Source organism: Nicotiana tabacum, chromosome 10, assembly GCF_000715075.1.
Source record: "Nicotiana tabacum cultivar K326 chromosome 10, ASM71507v2, whole genome shotgun sequence".
NCBI lineage: Eukaryota > Viridiplantae > Streptophyta > Magnoliopsida > Solanales > Solanaceae > Nicotiana > Nicotiana tabacum.
Genome location: NC_134089.1, coordinates 13,096,681 through 13,116,038, shown reverse-complemented (window position 1 = coordinate 13,116,038; position 19,358 = coordinate 13,096,681). Strand labels below are relative to the sequence as shown.

Genomic DNA, 19,358 nt, shown 5'->3' with positions numbered 1-19,358 from the left:
ACTGTTCACGAGCACAAACTAATAGAGGGTTGTTAGATAGTCCTCGCTCGATAGCATAAATTCCTGAGGAGAAGTAAAGTATGTAACCGAGTTAAGGATTATCTAGCAATTCATTAGTGGATTTTTCGAAGATACAACACTTCCAATGTTCCAATTCGCATTCTTCGGATTCGAACACTGAGGGACGATATGAGGATACGGCAAAAATGACTGCCAACAATGACTGCCACGTCGACCGAAAAATAAAAAATCTGAAAAGTAGTTGTATCATCGGGACCGGGGACTGCGCGGCCAGCCCCGTAGAAACAAGTTGTACAAGTTAGCCACAAGTAATGGAAATTGCTTTTAAGCATAGCAAATGCTTATGTACTTTTTGAAAATAGAAGGAATAAAATGAAATCCTTTTGTTTTTATATTGTTTCATGTCTGAACGATGAATTAACTTTGTCATTTGAAAGTTAAACAAGTACTTCAAATGTTAGTGCCATAATGAACATGAGACGTCCTCTTCAAGAGCATCGTAAACATAAGAGACCCCTTCAAGTTTAAGGGTTGGTTTCGAAAGAATTTATGCCCGGAATCAAAATGCCTTCGGGGGAAAATATACACGAAGCCGTATACGAAAGGACACAAAAGGTAAACTTGGGCAAATACTTATAGAAGCCCTCATGTAAATGGGTTGATGCCCAGAATCAAAATGCTTTCGAGAAGAATACACCCAAAGCTTCACATAATAAAACGTAGACGGAAAAACTTGCGCAAAACTCTTAAGAAAAAGGAAGAGAATGCAAAGATTAAAAACTTACATGAATATTCAAACGAAAGATAGACTCAAATGATACTTGAGCAAAAAGATATTTTTATTTACAATAACATGCCAAAACAGCACAAATACAAGAATTGGAAGAAGAAAAAAGGCAAAACTGCAGTATCTCCGGAACCCGGAGGAAGAGAAGTGTTCGCGCCCCTGGGAGAAGTAGATGGATCCACTGATGGCTCAACATTTTGGTCTTCACCAGTTGGCATTCAGCATCATTATTCTCCGATTCTTCTTCAGTTCCTGAGAACTCAGAACCGTAACCAGAAGGACCAGGAGCATCAGACCCTGCTGGGAGACCAATTTTAGCAGCTAACTCAAGCTCACGGACCTTAAGAATTTCGGCATCAAAATCAATGATACCAGCTTTGGCCTCTTCCAAGGTTTTTATCCTCATGTTGTACATAGCGTAAGTTTTCTTAATAATGAGGGAAGTCGCTCGGTGATTGAGTTCTTCTTTGAGTTGGGTGACCTCAGACAAAAGATTTTCCTGGGCGTATCTAACGGATTTGAGACTAACATCGATTTGCGGACAGTAAAGCTAAAAATTCTATTATGCTCAATGGTCCTCTTGTGCTTCTCCTCCATCTGGGCATATTTCGCCCTCGCAACAGCAAGCTCTTTATCCTTGAGATCCAAGGCTCCCTCTAAGTTGTTCAATCTTTCAGCAGCGTCAGCCTCACGATCGGATATAACAATAATGGCATTATGGACTTTAATCTATTTGGCCCTAGCCTCTTCAAATTGGGCTCTCAATGGGGTGATTCTTGGCTAAGGGTCTCCACTTCCTGCTCACTTTGCTGCAAACGAGTTTCCAATGCAACATCCTCGGCATCTTTAGTTTCCAATTTCGAGAGGCGAATAATGGCTTGGTCCCGTTCAACCAAAAGTTGATCCCGGCTCAAAGGTAAGTTCCCCCTTTTCTCTAATCAACCTTTGAAGTCCCTCAGAAGCAAGAAAGTTGGCCTACAAAGTGAATAAAGCAGACTTAGGATATGTTTAGGCAAAAATAGAAGAAACAAGAAAAGAATTAAAGAATATACCGTTGCAGCGTTGTGCATGGAGTTGTTCAACAAGCACTCTCCCGAGAGAGCCTGAATCTTTTCTCAATCCTTCTCTGAAGCCAAAGGCTTCTGGTAATTAGCAAGCTCCACCGGCCGAGATAGTAAGTTGCATCCGGTAGAGACTGAAAGAGTAACATTCCTCCTCCCTTGCGGATCTCCGGAGGGGGGAGCGTAATTTTGCCCAAATCCCCATGAACTGGGGACTAGGGAAGAGGAACACCTCCTTCATGATCAAGTGCGGCCATTGGAGATAATGTAGCAGTTGCTGGTGGAAGAGTAGGTGCAGATGGAAATGATGTTGCAGCTGCTGGTGTTGGCGAAGGTGGATATGAAGTTAATGGGGTTGAAGAGTGAGAAGCAGCTGCAACAAATGCAGTGCTGGTTTTTGGATGCTCGCCAACCAAAAACGACAGGGACCCGGTACTCAGTCCTCCAGTACCGGGCACAACAATTGAGGCCCGGAAACGGGAGTTGGCACTATCTACCAAATCAAACTCTCCTCAAAGTGCCGAGACATCATTCTCGGTTGGTGTAACTATCTCAACAGGTCGAGCATCCTATTGAGATAATGAGGATCGTCGTCTTATATGTAGAGAAGCTCCCTCATCACTAGCTTCTTCATCATCGTCGATCATTACGGTGTCTACGACCGGCCTGGAAAGAGGGTTAGTTACCACCACTACCTGAGATGACTTAGGGGCAACAATCTTCGCCCTCTTATTCTTCTCCCTATCTGCAGAGAAGGAATTTTTTTTGGTCGTTTGTCCTCTGGCCGAGGACTACGTAATGAAACAATTGTACTGAAGCAGGCCTAGAGATACCTGTTCGAGTAAGCTCCCCCTGAAGCAACCTCGCTGTATCAGTAGGATCAACCAAGATGTCCTCCTCGGGGACAACAATAGAACCCCACGGGTAGACCTGATTTCATAGACAAGGTAGAAGTGATCAATCAAGTTCTTCACATGAAAAATTGAAACAAGGTGAGTTTGAGTTACCATGATTTTTGTCTTTCCACCCATATTTAGGGGTCAGTTCTTTCTACAAGCGGGTTTCAAGCATCGTGACGTCCAAGATCTTCTAGACCCACCAGTCCAAACCTTCAACAACCGATGAGATCCATTGAGTTGCTGAAACAGGCGAAGGATGGAGGATCAATGCTGGTATAGAAGAATATTTAATAAAAGAAATATCAAATAAAGAGCTTACGAGTGCGGTTCTAAGCGTCCAGAAAGGATGAAGCCCTTGTCGGAATGATATCGTTTGTGGCAACTGCAATAAGTTGTTCCATTTATCCATGGTCGTTGTCATCATCCATGCTAGATAACGGAGCATGGTGTCCACGCTTGCATAGGGTTACCATTCCCCCGCGAAAGATCTTGGAAGAATAGAGATTCATCACATGAGCTAAGGTTAGCTCTTCTCCCTTCTCCTGGCACAAACGCCGAAGTCAAGCGATTATCCTCCACACAGAAGGACTTACTCGTGCCAAGCACACTTGATAGCAGAGACAAAACTCCGTAATAACAGAGTCAAGCTCTCAACTCAAAGAGAATGCACCCAAAGTAAAGGGATACATGTAGAAATATGTAAAACCCTTCTTGGGTAGGTCACTCACTCTGATAAATCAGGAGCAACAATATCCAAATAATGACAGCGACAGTCTTCCTTCACAATAGGAAGGACGGATAGAATAAGGGTACCTACTGACGGCCCATGTACGAGGGTTATCAGAAGGAAATTTCTCTTCGAAGTCTTTTGTGGTAACAAGACTTCTAGGAATGATGGAGCTTACTATTGGAGGAGCAGAGTCCTCGGCCTTGTTCTTGTTTTTTGAAGAACTAGTATTCTTTGAGGAAGAAGCCATTGTATGGAAGAAGGAAAAGGTTTTTCGCTTGAAGAGAATTAGAGAAAAATTGAAGAGTAGGATGCAAGTCGTATAAGGAAAGCTTGAAAAATTGTGGAATATAAAGGGAGAAGGTTGATGCGTATAAATAAAAGTTTTGGCGGCTAAATTCATGGCTACGATCACCTCGATAATCGGCAAAAGCTGTACTGAATTATGAGATGACGCGTATTCGGGGCATTAAATGCGGAGAGACGTGCATTTAACCAACCATTAGAAGCCTTCAGAGGGAGTTATAGTAATCCCCGCCAAAAGAGTATTTCTACCAACTTTCCGGTAACACAAAGTTATATCACCGGAAAGTAGGGGGACTATCTGTATAAGGTAAAATATGCTATGCCACGTGGCAGTCCAAAAGAAGGACACGTGGAACTCAAGACGGGGGGATGTCCAAGACCGAAGGCAACTGTTCCGCCAGTCACCGAGAAGAATAACGCTCATAAGGATGTAATAAATACTCTTCGCCCAGTAGCATTTAATAGAGAATATTTCATGGCATTAAGTACGATTTCCCGTTACAAAGAATTTGACATTTATACTCGATGTTACATCTTTATCAATGGCCCTCATAATTGGCATTAAAAAAGGGCATGATCCTAGGACCTCCTTCCCTAGACGTAGCTATAAATAGTGATCTCAATTATCATTGTAAGGGACATGAATTTTCTAGTAAATTGACGCTATACTCTATTCAAAGCTTAATACAATTTTATCTTCCGGCTTTTTGATTTCACTTTTGTTGTGCCCGGAAGCCTTGATCCTGGAACTACTGTTTCTGCTATTTCGTCTCCATTTCAAGGCTAAGTATTGCGTATTTCTTTAATTATTTTATTATTTCAGGATCAAATTAATTCACTTATCTAGAAATCACGTATAAATTCAATTATACCGTTTTACGGATAAACAAGTTCCTAACTTTCTATATATGTCGTTCAAAACTAGCTGATGGGTACCGTGGGCTAATATTGTCATACCACACAAGACAAAACGATGATAAAAAATAAATAAATAAAAACATTTTACACCACGTTAATCCCATATTCAATAGTCAAACGGTTTATATTTCACCAAATTGAGTAGGAAAGTTTAAGTTGTTTGCCTGCAAAATCTATTCTGGAAACCATTCCTATAGCTAAACCAAATAGAAAAGTAATCATTAATGCTTAAAATCTAATGATTTAAGATATACTTGTATTTCTTCATTTTTAAATTTACATATTTTGACAGATCATTTTGAAGAAATTAATATTTTATGATTTTTTATGCCGAGCAAGTAAAAATGTCACTGTCGATACACTGAAAAGAGCATTTAGAATCTGAAGTCAATTATAAAAATCGCATACCATAAAACAGATAGTGCAATTGTTCTGCAACTAATAAATACATTTCTTCATAACATCGAAATTATATCTTTAAGTAACAGGAATTCTTTTAGCAGCTTTGCAATAGATTTTATTAATAATTGTGAGTACGATTCTATTTGTTTTCTTGGTTTTTCTTTTCGTATTGTTTATTGTAGTTAGAGTGTTAAAGCAATATATTTCTTGAATGTAGGATGATATGCACCTTCTTGGAATATATTTGATATCCACAAAAGTCGAGTATTTTATAGATCTTATAGTATTTGATTTTCAAGAAATATCCGGTTATACTTCATTTCAAGTTGAGCTTGGAGAAGAACATCATTCTATCACTTCGGCTTTGAGAAATGTCTTGATCTTTTTGTAAATATTTTATGAAAATTTCGAGATAACAACTTTACGATGTATTCACTGTATCATCTCGAAATTTTGAAATAAACTCAATCTAAAATATTTATTGAACAAACAATATTTATACTCAGTGGCTTGAATTTTCCTAAACCAAAATAAAATTCAAAGATAAGAAAATAACGCAGCACAGCATTGCCGAAAAAGAAAAGAGAGAACCACAACCCAAATGCAATGGTCCTAACTCCTACACCTAACTTGGGCCTTTTGGCCCAATGTTTACAGTTAACATTAGATTTCAAAGATTCAATGGGCCAGCCCATTACCATTTTGGTGTAATGGACTAACATGTCCATTGGAAAGCCCAGCCCGTTTACGAATATTGACCTTAATATCTTCCATAAATTGATGAAAATTCTTCTCAGATGATCCATCTTGTCCTAATGCATTCTCTAATGTCTTCCTCACTTCCTTCATTGCCTTTCTCAACTCTTGAGTACTATCTCCACACATAAAATTACTAACCTTTTCGGCGACTTCCTCGTGCGTGACACGTTTTTTGTCGCAGAGATTAATCCCGATCTTCCAATCATTAACGACTAATTTTCGATTAGTAAATTGATCGGTCAACAAGGGAAAACATATCAACGGTATACCGCACCATATGCTTTCCAACGTCGAGTTCCATCCACAGTGAGTCAAGAATCCACCTATCGCAGGGTGTGAGATCACTTCAATCTGTTTACACCATGGCACGATCAACCCTCGATCTTTTATACATTCCTCGAATCCAACGGGCAAGAAATCGGTCTCGTCCGAGCTGACGATATCGGGCCTTAGGACCCAAATGAAGTTCACCCCACTAAGTTGAAGCCCATGGGCTATTTCCAAAATGTCTTCTTTACTAGTATGAGCATAGCTACCAAATGAGACATATAAAACTGAAGTATTGGGCTTGTTATTGAGCCATTGAGAGCAATCAGACTCAGACCATAGGCTAATACTAAATGGGGCCTTAGTAAGCCCAGATGGGAAAATGGGCCCAATAGCATAAGTGGGCTGTTTCTTGTTTAGGGCTGAAAGAGTATCAAATTCAAGTTCTTGGACTGTATTACAAATGATAATATCAGCCTTTTTAATATCTGTAAAAGCTTTGTAAATTACCCTGTGGACTACAGTCCAAATATCAGTTGCTTGAAGATATGACATTAAATCCCTTGGTTCAATTGCTTCAACTCCTGGTATATAATCTATAGTGTCCTTGCGATTATCTGATAAATAAAAATATAATTTAATCAAATTATAAAATTATAGCAATAGAAAGTGAAACGAAAGAATACAACAACAACAACAAATCCAATTTATTGCACGAGTGGGATCTGGAGGGGATAGCGGGTACGCAGACCTTACTCCTACATTATGAAAATAGAAAGATTTTTTCCAATAGACTATCAGCTCACGAAGGTCATTTACAGTCATTTATTTTCTATTCGTCTATGAAAATATTGACGTATCTATCATTCACCCTCACTTTTCTCAAGAGTTTACCTAGATCAGAAGTAAAAAAGGGCAGCCAAATACACAAAGTATTCCATATTTATGCAGGATTGGGAGAAGAGTCGCCTAATAATATCATGTAGACAGTTTACCCTAGTGCAAGTATTTGTAGTTGTTTCACGGTTCAAACTCATTATCTGTAGGTCACACGAAGACAACTTTATCGTTGCTCCAAAACTTCCCTTCTAGTAGGAAGTCCGAAAAAAACAAATATTTATGTGACCCTCTCTAACCATATACTTAGACAAATGAAAAGAAAAAACAAAATATCCAAATTGTATTGGGTTGGTGATGTAATCATAAGCTGAAATGGCTAATCATTAACATCAAATAATTTTCAAATACACTCACCAATACCATTCAATACCATAGCATTATTAGAATAAATGCTAGATTCTAAATATAAGAATGATTAGTCACCTTTTTAATATTTTTCTTCTTAGAAAATTTATAATTTTTTGTTCTAATCCTATAGTCCGAATTCAAAAGAAAAAAATATATTAAATGAACCAAGTGGGTCAACTCTCAAGGCTATGCTAGGAGGTCAAAGAAGGCAGCTATTAAACAGTAAAATGAAAAGTTAAGATAATGATCTCTGATTAAAATAATTTTTAGCCCAAGTTTATTTTCGAGAAATATGCAAAAGGATAAATGTTCAATTAACAGAAAGGTGTTCGGTCTATAAACATGGGATAATGCATAATAAATAATTTGTTTAAATAGTACTAAATTTCATATGAAAGAGATAAGCAATTACACGAACAAAGATTTGGATAAGAAGTTGACATGTATTAGAAAATCGAAACTTTAAATCTAATATTCTATTTTATTTAATTTAATTTTAAGGAATTCACAGAGTAGGTACTATTTATTACTTATAAAAAATATCTCCAAGTGTGAACACCTATCTTATTATAATCTCAAAGTAAATACTAACAGACAAGAGGAGGAAAAAAAAGGACTAACAAGAAAAATAATTAAAGACACGAATTGACTCACGATAACTGATTTTTTTTTTAGCTGTTTTCACATAAATTAAAAAATTCATATTTTAATATTAATTAGCAATAAAATTGATCATAAATATTCCAGCACTATTTACTCCAAGGGTAACGTAGGAAAAAAATAATTAATTCATTTTTTGAAATCTGGAAAAATCTGATATTTTGGACCACAAAAAAAAGGACAAAAAATCACTTATTGTGGATCGGAGGGAGTATGTTTCACACAAAAACTTTTGTATTTGCATCTCAATCAGTATTGGCATCTCAATCAACTGAAGGGAGTCTTGGAGTAACAGTAAAAGTTGGGGGCATTTGCATTTATACCTGCTTTTAGGTCACGTTTTAACTTGTGTCCGCTTTGTAAAAAAATTGCAACCGTACCCACTTTTTCGCATATTTCAGCATATGAGGCTGAAGTAACAAAGGCAATCACGCAAAACTTCGGCATTCTAGTAGACGGGACTGAATAGCAAGTGTGTTGAACCAAGTGTGCTGAAGTTTTTATTTGTAATTGCTGAATTTAAGCATAATAGCTGAAGTTTTTTTCTCTATTTGCTGAAGTTTTTGTTTGTAATTGCTGAAGTTTTTGTTTTTGTAACTGGCGGAGCTGAAGTTTTTGTTTTGTAACGGACAAACTTCAACTCTAGAGCTGAAATTTTTGTTTGTAACTGGCGAACTTCAGCCTTCTATTGGTTCAACAAAAAGGACTCATAACTGTTGCTCCAGGCGTCATGAAACTAATACCGGACTTGAACTCAACGCCTTCGTTGGTGTAATGTTGTAAAGAAGGCAGACCAAGTACAACAGCTAAATGATCAGAAGTAGAAGCAGAGTCACTGTCTCCAAAGCTGTAAATGGAATAAAATGGGGAAGATTTTTTCTGTGCCTTAGCGGAAGAAGCAGCAAAAAAGACTAATAGCGAAATAGTGGTTGGAAGAAACAGCTCTTAAATCGAGCCATTACATTGTTAAACAGTTCCGGAGAGATATGGAGATCATTGGGAGAAGGGGAGGAGAAAGGAGGCTTATGTTGTTTAAAAAGTGGGTACAAGTTAAAATATTTTTAAAAAATGGGTATAGGTTAAATGGGGGCGACCAAATAGGACGCCCCGTGCAATTTTTACTAAAAGTTGTCTCTGTATGGCCTATAGGTCACGGGTTTAAGCTGTCAAAGCAGCCACTAATGCTTGTATGAGGATAGATTGTCTATATCACCATCCCTTGGATTCCGGTCCTTTCCCAAACTCTATGTGAATACGAAATACACTGCCACTTATCTCAACTAAGTGCCATGACTGTATTCTGAAAACAAAACAACAAAATGTCTACTCTTTAAGAAGAAATTATTTTTAGAAAATACAAGTTGTCTGTTCTGAAATCAAATGGAGGTTGGTGTCTCAACCAACCACCATAATTATTTATTACCACCAAACTTTCATGGGATCCCACAATGCCCACCACCTAAAAACAGGACAAAAACAATAAAAAATAAGGGAAGACCCACAAATTGTGTTGGTCCATTAATACAATTCGTGTTTGTAAGTAAATTTTAATCTAAAATAAGAAAAAGAAAATCTAACACCATGTTGATTGATTTTAAAATTTTAGTTTTTGATTGATACTTACTCCGTGTTATTTTTAATAGCAGTGTAGACCTATTGTATAAATTAATATTATTTCTTAGAAAAATACACATATATATATATTTTCCGAAGCAATATCGAATGACACTTTCAAAAGATAGGCAATTGCATATCTGGGAGTATAACACAATTTCAGTGTGGGCCCCGAAAGCGATATTAATGGGCTTCAAACTCAAAATTACTAGATGTGACCTCAAAATAGTAGGGAACAAGATCGTCCAGTGAAAGACCTCTAACAAGGTGAGATAAGCTTCATAATCTAGAGCAAAAGAGCGTAAATTACCACCTAAGTCCTCTAAATAATCGCTCCATGATAAAAGAGGTAGGGTTGCAGACAGAGGCAGACCTACGTTATAAAGAGAAGCGTCACCGACACCCAGAAGTTCAACACAAATTTCATATATACATTGTATATATGTTTAGAAAATATTGATATACTAATAGTGGCACTCCACATACAAAGCAGAGATTGGTTGAACGTAAAGGTATACCCGACCTTCAACTCCTAGGTCCGCCTCTGATTGCAGAGATAACCGAGCCAATCCACTCATAAATTTATTAAAAAAAAAGTAAAAAAGAAAGTTGAAAGTAAAGGGGCACTATACCTTGAGAAGCAAAATGGCCATTTTTCTTGAGAAGTTCCATATGATAATAAAGAGTTAAAACCAAAGCAGGCTCTGTCCAAAACGAAACATACACCAAATTATACTTCTCAGCAATCATCAATGGCCAAACATAGAAAGTATCAGCAATCAAACACGTCACAGGTGGATCAGACTTAACCAAATTCCCAACAACTTCATCAAAATGTGCTGAAAATACATGTAAAAGTCCTTCAACAAATTGGTCATGATTTAAAGACCTATCAAATCCCAAAGGAAAACCGTCGTTGACCGTTGCATAACGTATGTCAAGCCCATTTTCACGAGCCTTAGCAAAAAGATCATCTTTATTACTATGTCGTTGTGTTTGTGAATTCGAAATCTTGGAATGAATATAATGTGTGTTTACAAAAGTAATTGTAAAGCCATGAGAAGCAAGTTTTATGGCTAAATATACAAAAGGGGTAATGTGACCTTGATATGGATATGGAATCAAAATAGCATGAGGTTTTTGGTAATGACTTGCCATTTGATAATTTTTTCTAGTTTTAATTTGTTCTAATTGTGGAGAGGAGCTTTTGAAAGAAAGAAGAAGAAGATAATGATGATCAATTTGCCTAGTTTTTTGGGGGTCCTATGAGTTTTCAAGTGGCATTTATTTGTGCTCCATAATTGAAGGGAAATGGAGGGGAAATGAATTAAAGTGGAAAAGAATTTCTAGGAAAGGAATCAACTTTTTAAAAATTGTAATTTGAGCAAGTAAATAAAGTCCATTTTGTTTTTCTTTTCCATAGGTTAGACTAGTGGTGAAAAAATAGATTAAAAAAATAATTATCCATTCATATTATCCGTTTTAGATAATTGACTTTTTAAAAATGGATCAAATATGGATGATATCCATATTATTCACTTAAGAAATAGATATTCACTGAATAACCAATGAGTTTAATTATTACAATTGCAAAGATCAAAGTAGAGGTTCCTTAAATTTAGAAGCCTAGAAATTCTCCCATAAGTTATCCTATTCAAGAAAATTGGATAATATGAGCATTCATATTATCCGCAAATTAACCTATTTTCTATCCATATTAAATATAAAAGTATCAAATATTTTATCCGTTTTGTATAATCCTTTTTCGACCTGATTCATATACGATATGTTTTGCCCAGTTGCCACACCAAGGTATATAAGACTGTTCTTTTTTCTGGTTTAGCCATCTAAAATATAGGTCATCGGCTGCGGAGCCACATGTCTTAAGGGGTGTTTATCGACACCTTTTTATTGGAAAATTACATTGTATACTAGGTAACTTTTATTGTTATGTATATATAATATATATTGACACATCTTGGCTTCGTGGATTTATATTTTGACCCCCTCTTTAGTAAAAATTCTAATTCCGCCATCGGATAGCCATTAAAGGGGAAAGAACTTCCTATCGTAAGTTTCTTAATTACCCCAAAAATTAAAACCTTTAATTATGGATTAAAATATATCCTAATCATCCTACAATATTTCTCGGTGATGGTAAGGCCTAATTGGACCATAATGTATTTTAAATGTGATACTATCTGTTTATTAGTATGATTATCTCATCTTCGTTATTCTTTCATTTTCCGCTTTACCAAATCATAAATTTATAACATAGTTGCACTTGCACATAATAGATAATTAGATATTGAGTAATGAGTATACTGCTTAAAAGTCTACTTGGTCAACTAGTGAAGGAAACATAGTCTTTGTAGTAATTGAAGGTGAAGTGTGTGTTTAGCTGGATTTCAGGAATGGCAAAAAGTAGTTTCACGGGCGTAGATATCTTGATTGAAGTTTTGTCACGTGATACTATTTCGTTGAATTTTTTTCGTAATTTGTATGTACAAATAATAAATAAAAAATAATACCACTTGCCGTTACAATAATTTATTTATTTATTTACTTTTTTAAATATTGACATCGCTTACGGAAATTTGTGTACGCCACTCTGGGAAATGTGGAATTTTTACTTTGCTGAAAACATATAAAAAAGGGTTTTCTCACGATAGAATTTTAGAAGTTCTGATACCCTTTTTGAAATTACACAGAAAATGTAAAGGTTGTTGCACTTTAGTTTTAGTGTGTGTTAAAAACTTTATTGGATTTTAGTGGTTTAGAATTGGCATCTCAGAATATGCATATAAAGCATTAATGGAAATTGGAAAAGTAATTAAATTAAAATTTTGAAGTGACCAAACTCCAAAGAAAGAAAGGAATTGGTGGCTTAGAGGAAGTGGACCATTTGAGGTTTGGTGAGGGAGTACATAATAATATTTAAAAAAATAGGAAATTCTGCAAATAAATTATTGCATGATCGTACAGTTAACAATAAAAGAAATTGATTATATTTAATGGAATTTTTTATTTTGTGTCTCACACAATTGACATTAGTTGTGTGAGGTCTTTTTTTTGTCTCACAACTGTGTGAGTCCCAAAATTTTATAAACCTAAATATATAAGATATGGATCCACAAATATGTGTGAGAGACACACTTTATATGCTAATTCAAATTGTACTACTACTTCTTTCACTTTTAACTTTATTGTTTGACCTTATCATCATGTCCCCTTTGAATAAGGGGATAGAGTATTTGTAGTCAGTTCTCGTACTAATCCCATCGTCTGATATTATCAGTGTGATTATTAAAAATAATTATCTCAAATTATTTATTATTTTAGAAGTTCAATACAAAATTAATTATTTTTTTCCTTTTTTACCCTTATTAGTAATTATTCTTGAATAAATATCCAATGAATGAAGATTTTATCTTAAGACATAAATAAGGGTAAAATAGTCGAATCTATTTCCTAACTAATATTTCTTAAGGGGCGTGTAAAAGAGAAACACGACAGATAATTTTGTTAGGACCGAAAAAAAGGTGTCATGCAGAAACTAGTAAAGCAACACTTGAACGACGATAAATCACACAATAAAAGAGAAATATACCAAAAGAGACAAATATTTAACATAGTTCGGTCAATTGACCTACATCCACAGGCGGAGATAAGCAATCCACTACAATAAAAGAGAGTACAAATATCGAGAGAACAACCTCATGAAGAGGCAAACACAAGTGACACACTAACACTTGTCTTGTAAAGTTCTCCCTCCTAAACACGACTTTCAAACCTCAATATGACTACATTGTAGATGCTACTGAATGAGAAGGAAGGATCCTTAATTTATAGAAGTCCAAACTTTTTCCTACCAAAAAAAGGACTAGCCAAATATGGGGGAGATTTATAGTTTCCTTCTAAAAGAAGGAAAACTCAATTATGGTAAATATATTGTCCTTTCCTTCTAGAGATAGGAAAATCAAATATGATAAGAAAATCAGGACAAACACATAACAATTCTCCCCCTTGGCTTGAATTTTCTGACAAAACAAACTTGATCCACCTTCTTCACATAATCTTCAACAGGTCGCATCTCCAAATCTATACCACAAAGTTTGTCTCAATGTGTGTAGCACATCGGTCAAAATTTTCAGACAAAAATCATGATTATCGTCAAATATGTTGCTGCTAGAACTGAACCCGCCAAGATGAACCTGTTTTAAATATCGCTCTAATACCACTGTTATGTCGAGGAAGAGGCAAACCCGAGAATAAAGAAAGAAGATAAAGAACACCAAATTTTAACATGGAAAACCCTTCAAATCGAAGGTAAAAACCAGGGGATCACAAAAATCCAAAAAGTTGCATTATAACAATAAAAAAAGTTACAAAAGTTTTCCAAATTGGCTAAACAACAAGTGCAAAACACGAGGCAATAAGAGCAACAACTAATCAATTGAAGAAAAAGGAGAATCCACCAAAAAAAACAAAGCTGCTATTCGAGGCTCGAAATCAGATGCTACGGGCCTCCAAATCCGATCTTCATCGTTCAAGTCAAAGACCAAGATGTTACGAACACTCAGTCAAAATTTCAGCTCGATACAACAATTAACGAATCGAAAAATGTGATTTGAAGTTGGCTGGTCGGAACAAAAAATCTGCAGCAAAAACAAATATTTTTCTTCTCTCTTCTCTCTTGATGAAAGTTCTCTCAAATGTCCCTCTTATGTGTTTAAGTCTTTCAAAAACTTGTATCAATGAGCATAGAACAATTTTCCAAGGTTGTCCTATTTATAGATCATGAGTTGTGCTTTCTCGTAAAGCCAAAACTCACTCAAAATAGGAATAAACACCGAATCCAATTCCGAATAGGAATGAAAACCAAAAGAGAATAGGATTAGGCCATTGGGCCTTTGGCTGGACAATATAGGCATGGGCCCAACAAACTCCTCCTCCATCCAGCTACGAAATCTTCAGGCTGCTCCATATAAATCTCCTCATCTAAATCACCATGAAGAAAAACAATCTTGACATTTATCTGCTCAACCTCTAAATCTAGACTTGTGGCTAAGCTTAGAACCACACGAATAGAAGATATCTTCACAACAGGAGAGAAAATTTTATCAAAGTTAACTCCCTTCTTCTGGCCAAAACCTTTAACAACTAATTTCGTCGTGTACCTAGGTGCAGAGGTATGGTTATCTTGCTTTATTCTGAATATTCATTTGTTAGATAAAGCTCTCTTACGACAATTTCACTAACTCATATGTGACATTCTCATGGAGTGACTTCATCTCATCTTCCATGACTTCGATCCACTGATCTTTGTGAGTATCTTGCATGGCTTCATCATAATTCTCAGGTTCTCCCATGTCAGTCAAAAGTACATACTCATCAGGAGGATAACACATGGATTTTTGCTTCTCCCTTGTAGATCTTCTAAGAGAGGTTTCAGGAGCATTCGAAGTAGTTACCTGAGCAGGAATTGGTTGATTATCAACCACAACTTCATCAAATGGAGCATCCATAACATCTACACCATGATGATAATTTTGATCTTGATCACTATCTCCATCATTGTCTTAAGTTCCTTCATGTGCAATAGGTGTCTTAGCAATAGAAACTGGACAATATCAACTAAACTCTCATTACTCTGAGAATCTATCTTCTCAGCTTTGTCAATATCTTCAATAGTCTAGTCTTCAAAGAATATTGCATCACAACTTCTAATAAGTTTATTGTCAACTGGATCATAAAAACGATACTCAAACTCATCTTGACCATAACCGATAAAGATGCACTGCTTAGTTTTGACATCCAGTTTCGATCTTTCATCTTTAAGAACATACACAAAAGCTTTACACCCAAAAACTCTCAGTTGATCATAAGAAACATCTTTGGTAAACCAAACTCTGTCTAGGACATCACCATCCAAAGCAACAGTAGGAAACAAATTGATAACATAGACAACAGTGATAAGTGCTTCCGCCCAAAATGTATTTGGAAGTTTAGCCTCTGAAAGCAGACATCTTCAACTAGAGTTCTATTCATCTTCTCTACCAAACCATTCATTAAGGTATTTTGGGCGGAGTTTTCTAATGACGAATTCCTTGTTCCTTACAATAGTTATCAAAAGGACCACAATATTCACCTCCATTGTCAGTGTGAATACATTTTAATTTTTTCCCCGTATGTCTCTCAGCTAAGGCCTGAAATTCTTTAAATATGCCAAGTGCTTGATCTTTAGATTTCAAAGAATACACCCAGAGCTTACAAGAATGATCATCATTGAAGATCACAAAGTAAAGTGCGCCACCTTTTGACTTTACTTTAAAAGAACCACACAAATCAGAGTGTACTAGCTCCAATAAATCGGGTTTTCTTGAGTGAGGATGGCAATAAAAGGAAACACTTTTCTGTTTGCCAGCTAAATAATGGATACACCTTTTCAGCTTTGCTTGTTTCACTCTAGAAAGAAAACTTTTCTTAGCCAAACACGTAATCCCCCTCTCACTCATATGACTCAATCTTCTGTGCCACAATTCTGATAAAGTGTCACTTTTTACCAGATTTATGGAGTTATTAAGAATAAAACCCCATGTCACATATAAATGACCAGACTTGACTCCTCGAGCCACTACTAACGAGCTCTTGATGAGCTTCCATTGGACATTAAAGAGGGCATTATGGTAACCTTCATCCTCTAATCTTCCTGCGGAGATCGAATTGAAAGGAAAGCCTAGAGCATGCTTGACATCTTGAAGAACTAACGTTGAACTATTATTAGTTTTCAAACAAACTGTGTCAACGCCAAACACCTTAACTTTACTGGCATTGCCCATCTTTAACACTCCAGAATCAACAGGAGTATAAGATGAGAAAAAGTCTTTTCTTGGTCTGACATATGAGGTAGCTCCAGAATCTACTATCCAGCTCGTCTCATGGGATACCAAATTGATGACGTTTTCATCATAAGCAAAAAGAAGGTCATCTCGAACAATGGCAGCAACATTGTTCTCGTTATCAACTTTCTTTCCTTCTCTAGTGTCTTGCTTCAACTTGTGGCAAAACCTTTTAATGTGTCCTTTCTTGCCATAATGGTTGCATGTAATATTATGGTATTTGGACCTTGACTTACTTCTACTTTTACCTCTATTCCTCGAGCATCTTGTTCTATCTCTCCCTCGGTCTTCTGTAACAAAGATATCTGCTTGTGAGAACTAACCCTGAGATTTTCTACTTACTTCCTCATTGAACACACCACTCTTGGCATATTCCATGGTCACCTTACCTCCAAGAGATGAATTTGTTAAAGAAACACGAAGAGTTTTCCAAGAGTCTGGCAGAATATTAAGAAGCCAAAGTCCTTGTATCTCATCATCAAAATTAACTACCATTCTATACAGCTGATCAAGGACGCCCTGAAAATCATTTATGTGATCAAGGATAGGGCTATTTTCCTTGTATTTAAAGGACATCAATTGCTTTAGCAGGAACAACTTGTTGTTCCCAGTTTTTGAAGCATAAAGAGTCTCTAGCTTTTCCCACAATGATCTCGCATGTGTCTCATTCATAATATGGTTGCGAACATTATCTTCAACCCATTATCATATACATACACATACTTGTTGTTGCTCGAAATTCCAATTTTCATCAGATATACTCTCGGGTTTATGAGCTGCAAAAATGGGTAGATGCATTTTCTTCACGAATAACAAATCTTTCATCTTGCTTCTCCAAATATTATAATTTCTCTCATTTAAACATACCATCTTGATCATATTCTCCTCCATTCTGTAACAATCCGGATAAATAACCAAGACTCTGATACCACTTGTTAGGAACGAAAAAAATCAGGTGTCATGCGGAAGCTAGTAAAGCAACACTTGAACGACGATAAATCAGATAACAAAAGAGAAATATACCAAAAGAGACAAACATTTAACATGGTTAGGTCAATTGACCTACGTCCACAAGCGGAGATGAGCAATCTACTATAATAAAAGAGAGTACAAATATCGAGAGAACAACCTCACGAAGAGGCAAATACAAGTGACACACTAACACTTGTCCCATAAAGTTCTCCCCCTAAACACGACTCTCAAACCCTATATGACTACATTGTGGATGCTATTGAATAAGAAGGAAGGATCCTCAATTTATAGAAGTCCAAACTTTTTCCTACCAAAAAAAGGATTAGCCAAATATGGGAGATTTATAGTTTCCTTCTAAAAGAAGGAAAACTCAATTATGGTAAATATATTGTCCTTTCCTTCTAGAGATAGGAAAACAAATATGATAAGAAAATCAGGACAAACACATAACAAATTTGAGATAGAGGGAGTAGTAGATAACGACAATTAAATTACACAAGAAATATTACGGCAAAATACAAAATTGGCTGGTTGGTCAAAATTAATTTTATTTTTTAGTCAAAATGTGTGTGTGTGTGTATTCATATAGAAGAGGGGTCATCGAACCTCGTTAACTTTGGCAAAATTCTGAATATATAAGCGTATATATATTTAAAATCGTATATTTTGCTTGGAACCCTAAGATGAAAAGTCCGATGGGCGCACACTGGTTGAATACATATATGTTTTATGTATATAATACACATATACACAAAAACAAATTGTCATCTACTATTTTTGAAAAAAGCTAGAAATACATATTTTTCAAACATTTCTAAAGACACGAAAGCTAGAAGGTTAAAACTATGTGGGGAATAAATTCACTTGGTGCAATAATAGAGGGGCACCTGATACTATTTGGAAAAGGCTCGATAGAATGGTATTCAATTCTAAATGGTTTGACTTATATAATGGAACTATTGTTAATCATTTAGCTAGTGCATGTTTTGATCATGTTCCTCTGTTAGCACATTTTAAATCTACTTCTGACCAGTTTGTGAGGTATTTTAAATTCCTCAATTTCTTGACTGATCATGAAGGATTCATGGAAGTCATTAACAATATTTGGGATGATGCATGCTTTGGTAATCCCATGTGGAATCTGCACCATAAGCTAAAGTTAACTGCCTCCAAACTTAGCACATGGTCCAGAGAAACATTTGGAGATATCCATGAAGAGCATAAAAGACTAGAAAGTGAGTTGATTAGGCTTGAAGGTTTAATGATCTCTGATAATGATGGAGCTGGAAGATCCAATCTCAACAAAACTAGAGCGGACTATATAAAGTATCTTAAAATCCAAGATGCTATTCTTAGACAGAAAGCAAGGGTGAAGTGGTTCACTGAAGGTGATTCTAACTCAGCTTACTTTCATAATGTCATTAAGGACATGCGAAAAAGATTGAGCATCAACAAGATTCAGGATGAGAATTATCAATGGGTAGAAGGGACTAAAGAGGTATCTGAAGCCGCTATTAGATACTTTCAGGGTATCTTCTGTGAAGAACCTGAAGTTAATAATTACTCCGACCTTCATGACATTGACCCCATAATCACATAGGAGGTCAACAATGATTTGATTGCACTCCCAAATGAAGAGAAGATAAGAATTGCGTCTTCTCCATGGATCCAGATAGTGCTCCTGGGCCTGATGGTTTTACTGTTAAATTTTTTCAAGTAGCCTGGACAAAAGTTGCACCTACCGTCACGATGGCATTGAAATCTATTTTCTGTGGGGCTAATCTTCCTAAGTGGTTTACCCACACATGTATTGTT

The 19,358-nt window shown here is 36.1% G+C and overlaps 2 protein-coding genes across 3 annotated transcripts; one reads left to right on the top strand and one right to left on the bottom strand.

Annotated features, from left to right (window-relative positions):
- Window positions 1-5,572: 5,572 nt before the first annotated feature.
- LOC107791280 (UDP-glycosyltransferase 86A1-like) lies at window positions 5,573-10,965 on the bottom strand. 2 transcript variants are annotated; one of them, XM_075222594.1, is made up of 3 exons: window positions 10,302-10,965; window positions 8,799-8,966; window positions 5,573-6,764 (listed from the first exon to the last, which is right to left on the bottom strand). In XM_075222594.1, the coding sequence occupies exons 1-3, from the start codon at window positions 10,825-10,827 to the stop codon at window positions 5,800-5,802; spliced, it is 1,659 nt and encodes a 552-aa protein (XP_075078695.1). In that variant the 5' UTR covers window positions 10,828-10,965; the 3' UTR covers window positions 5,573-5,799. The 2 variants fall into 2 exon arrangements, with proteins under 2 accessions (XP_075078695.1, XP_016468794.1); XM_016613308.2 differs by lacking the exon at window positions 8,799-8,966 and having other exon boundaries at window positions 10,302-10,961.
- Window positions 10,966-18,459: 7,494 nt separating this feature from the next.
- On the top strand, window positions 18,460-19,143 carry LOC107791278 (uncharacterized). The gene has a single exon (XM_016613305.1). It carries the CDS (start codon window positions 18,460-18,462, stop codon window positions 19,141-19,143), a length of 684 nt encoding a protein of 227 aa, XP_016468791.1.
- Window positions 19,144-19,358: the final 215 nt, after the last annotated feature.

Bases quoted from the DNA above. Each gene is read 5' to 3' on its own strand.
- LOC107791280 (XM_075222594.1), bottom strand. From the start codon at position 10,827: ATGGCAAGTCATTACCAAAAACCTCATGCTATTTTGATTCCATATCCA. The intron at 8,967-10,301 runs GTATAGTGCCCC...TTTCGCTATTAG, and splicing joins TGGCCATTTTGCTTCTCAAG to TCTTTTTTGCTGCTTCTTCC. The intron at 6,765-8,798 runs GTATTAGTTTCA...TTTATTTATCAG, and splicing joins AGGCGTTGAGTTCAAGTCCG to ATAATCGCAAGGACACTATA.
- LOC107791278 (XM_016613305.1), top strand. From the start codon at position 18,460: ATGGTATTCAATTCTAAATGGTTTGACTTATATAATGGAACTATTGTT.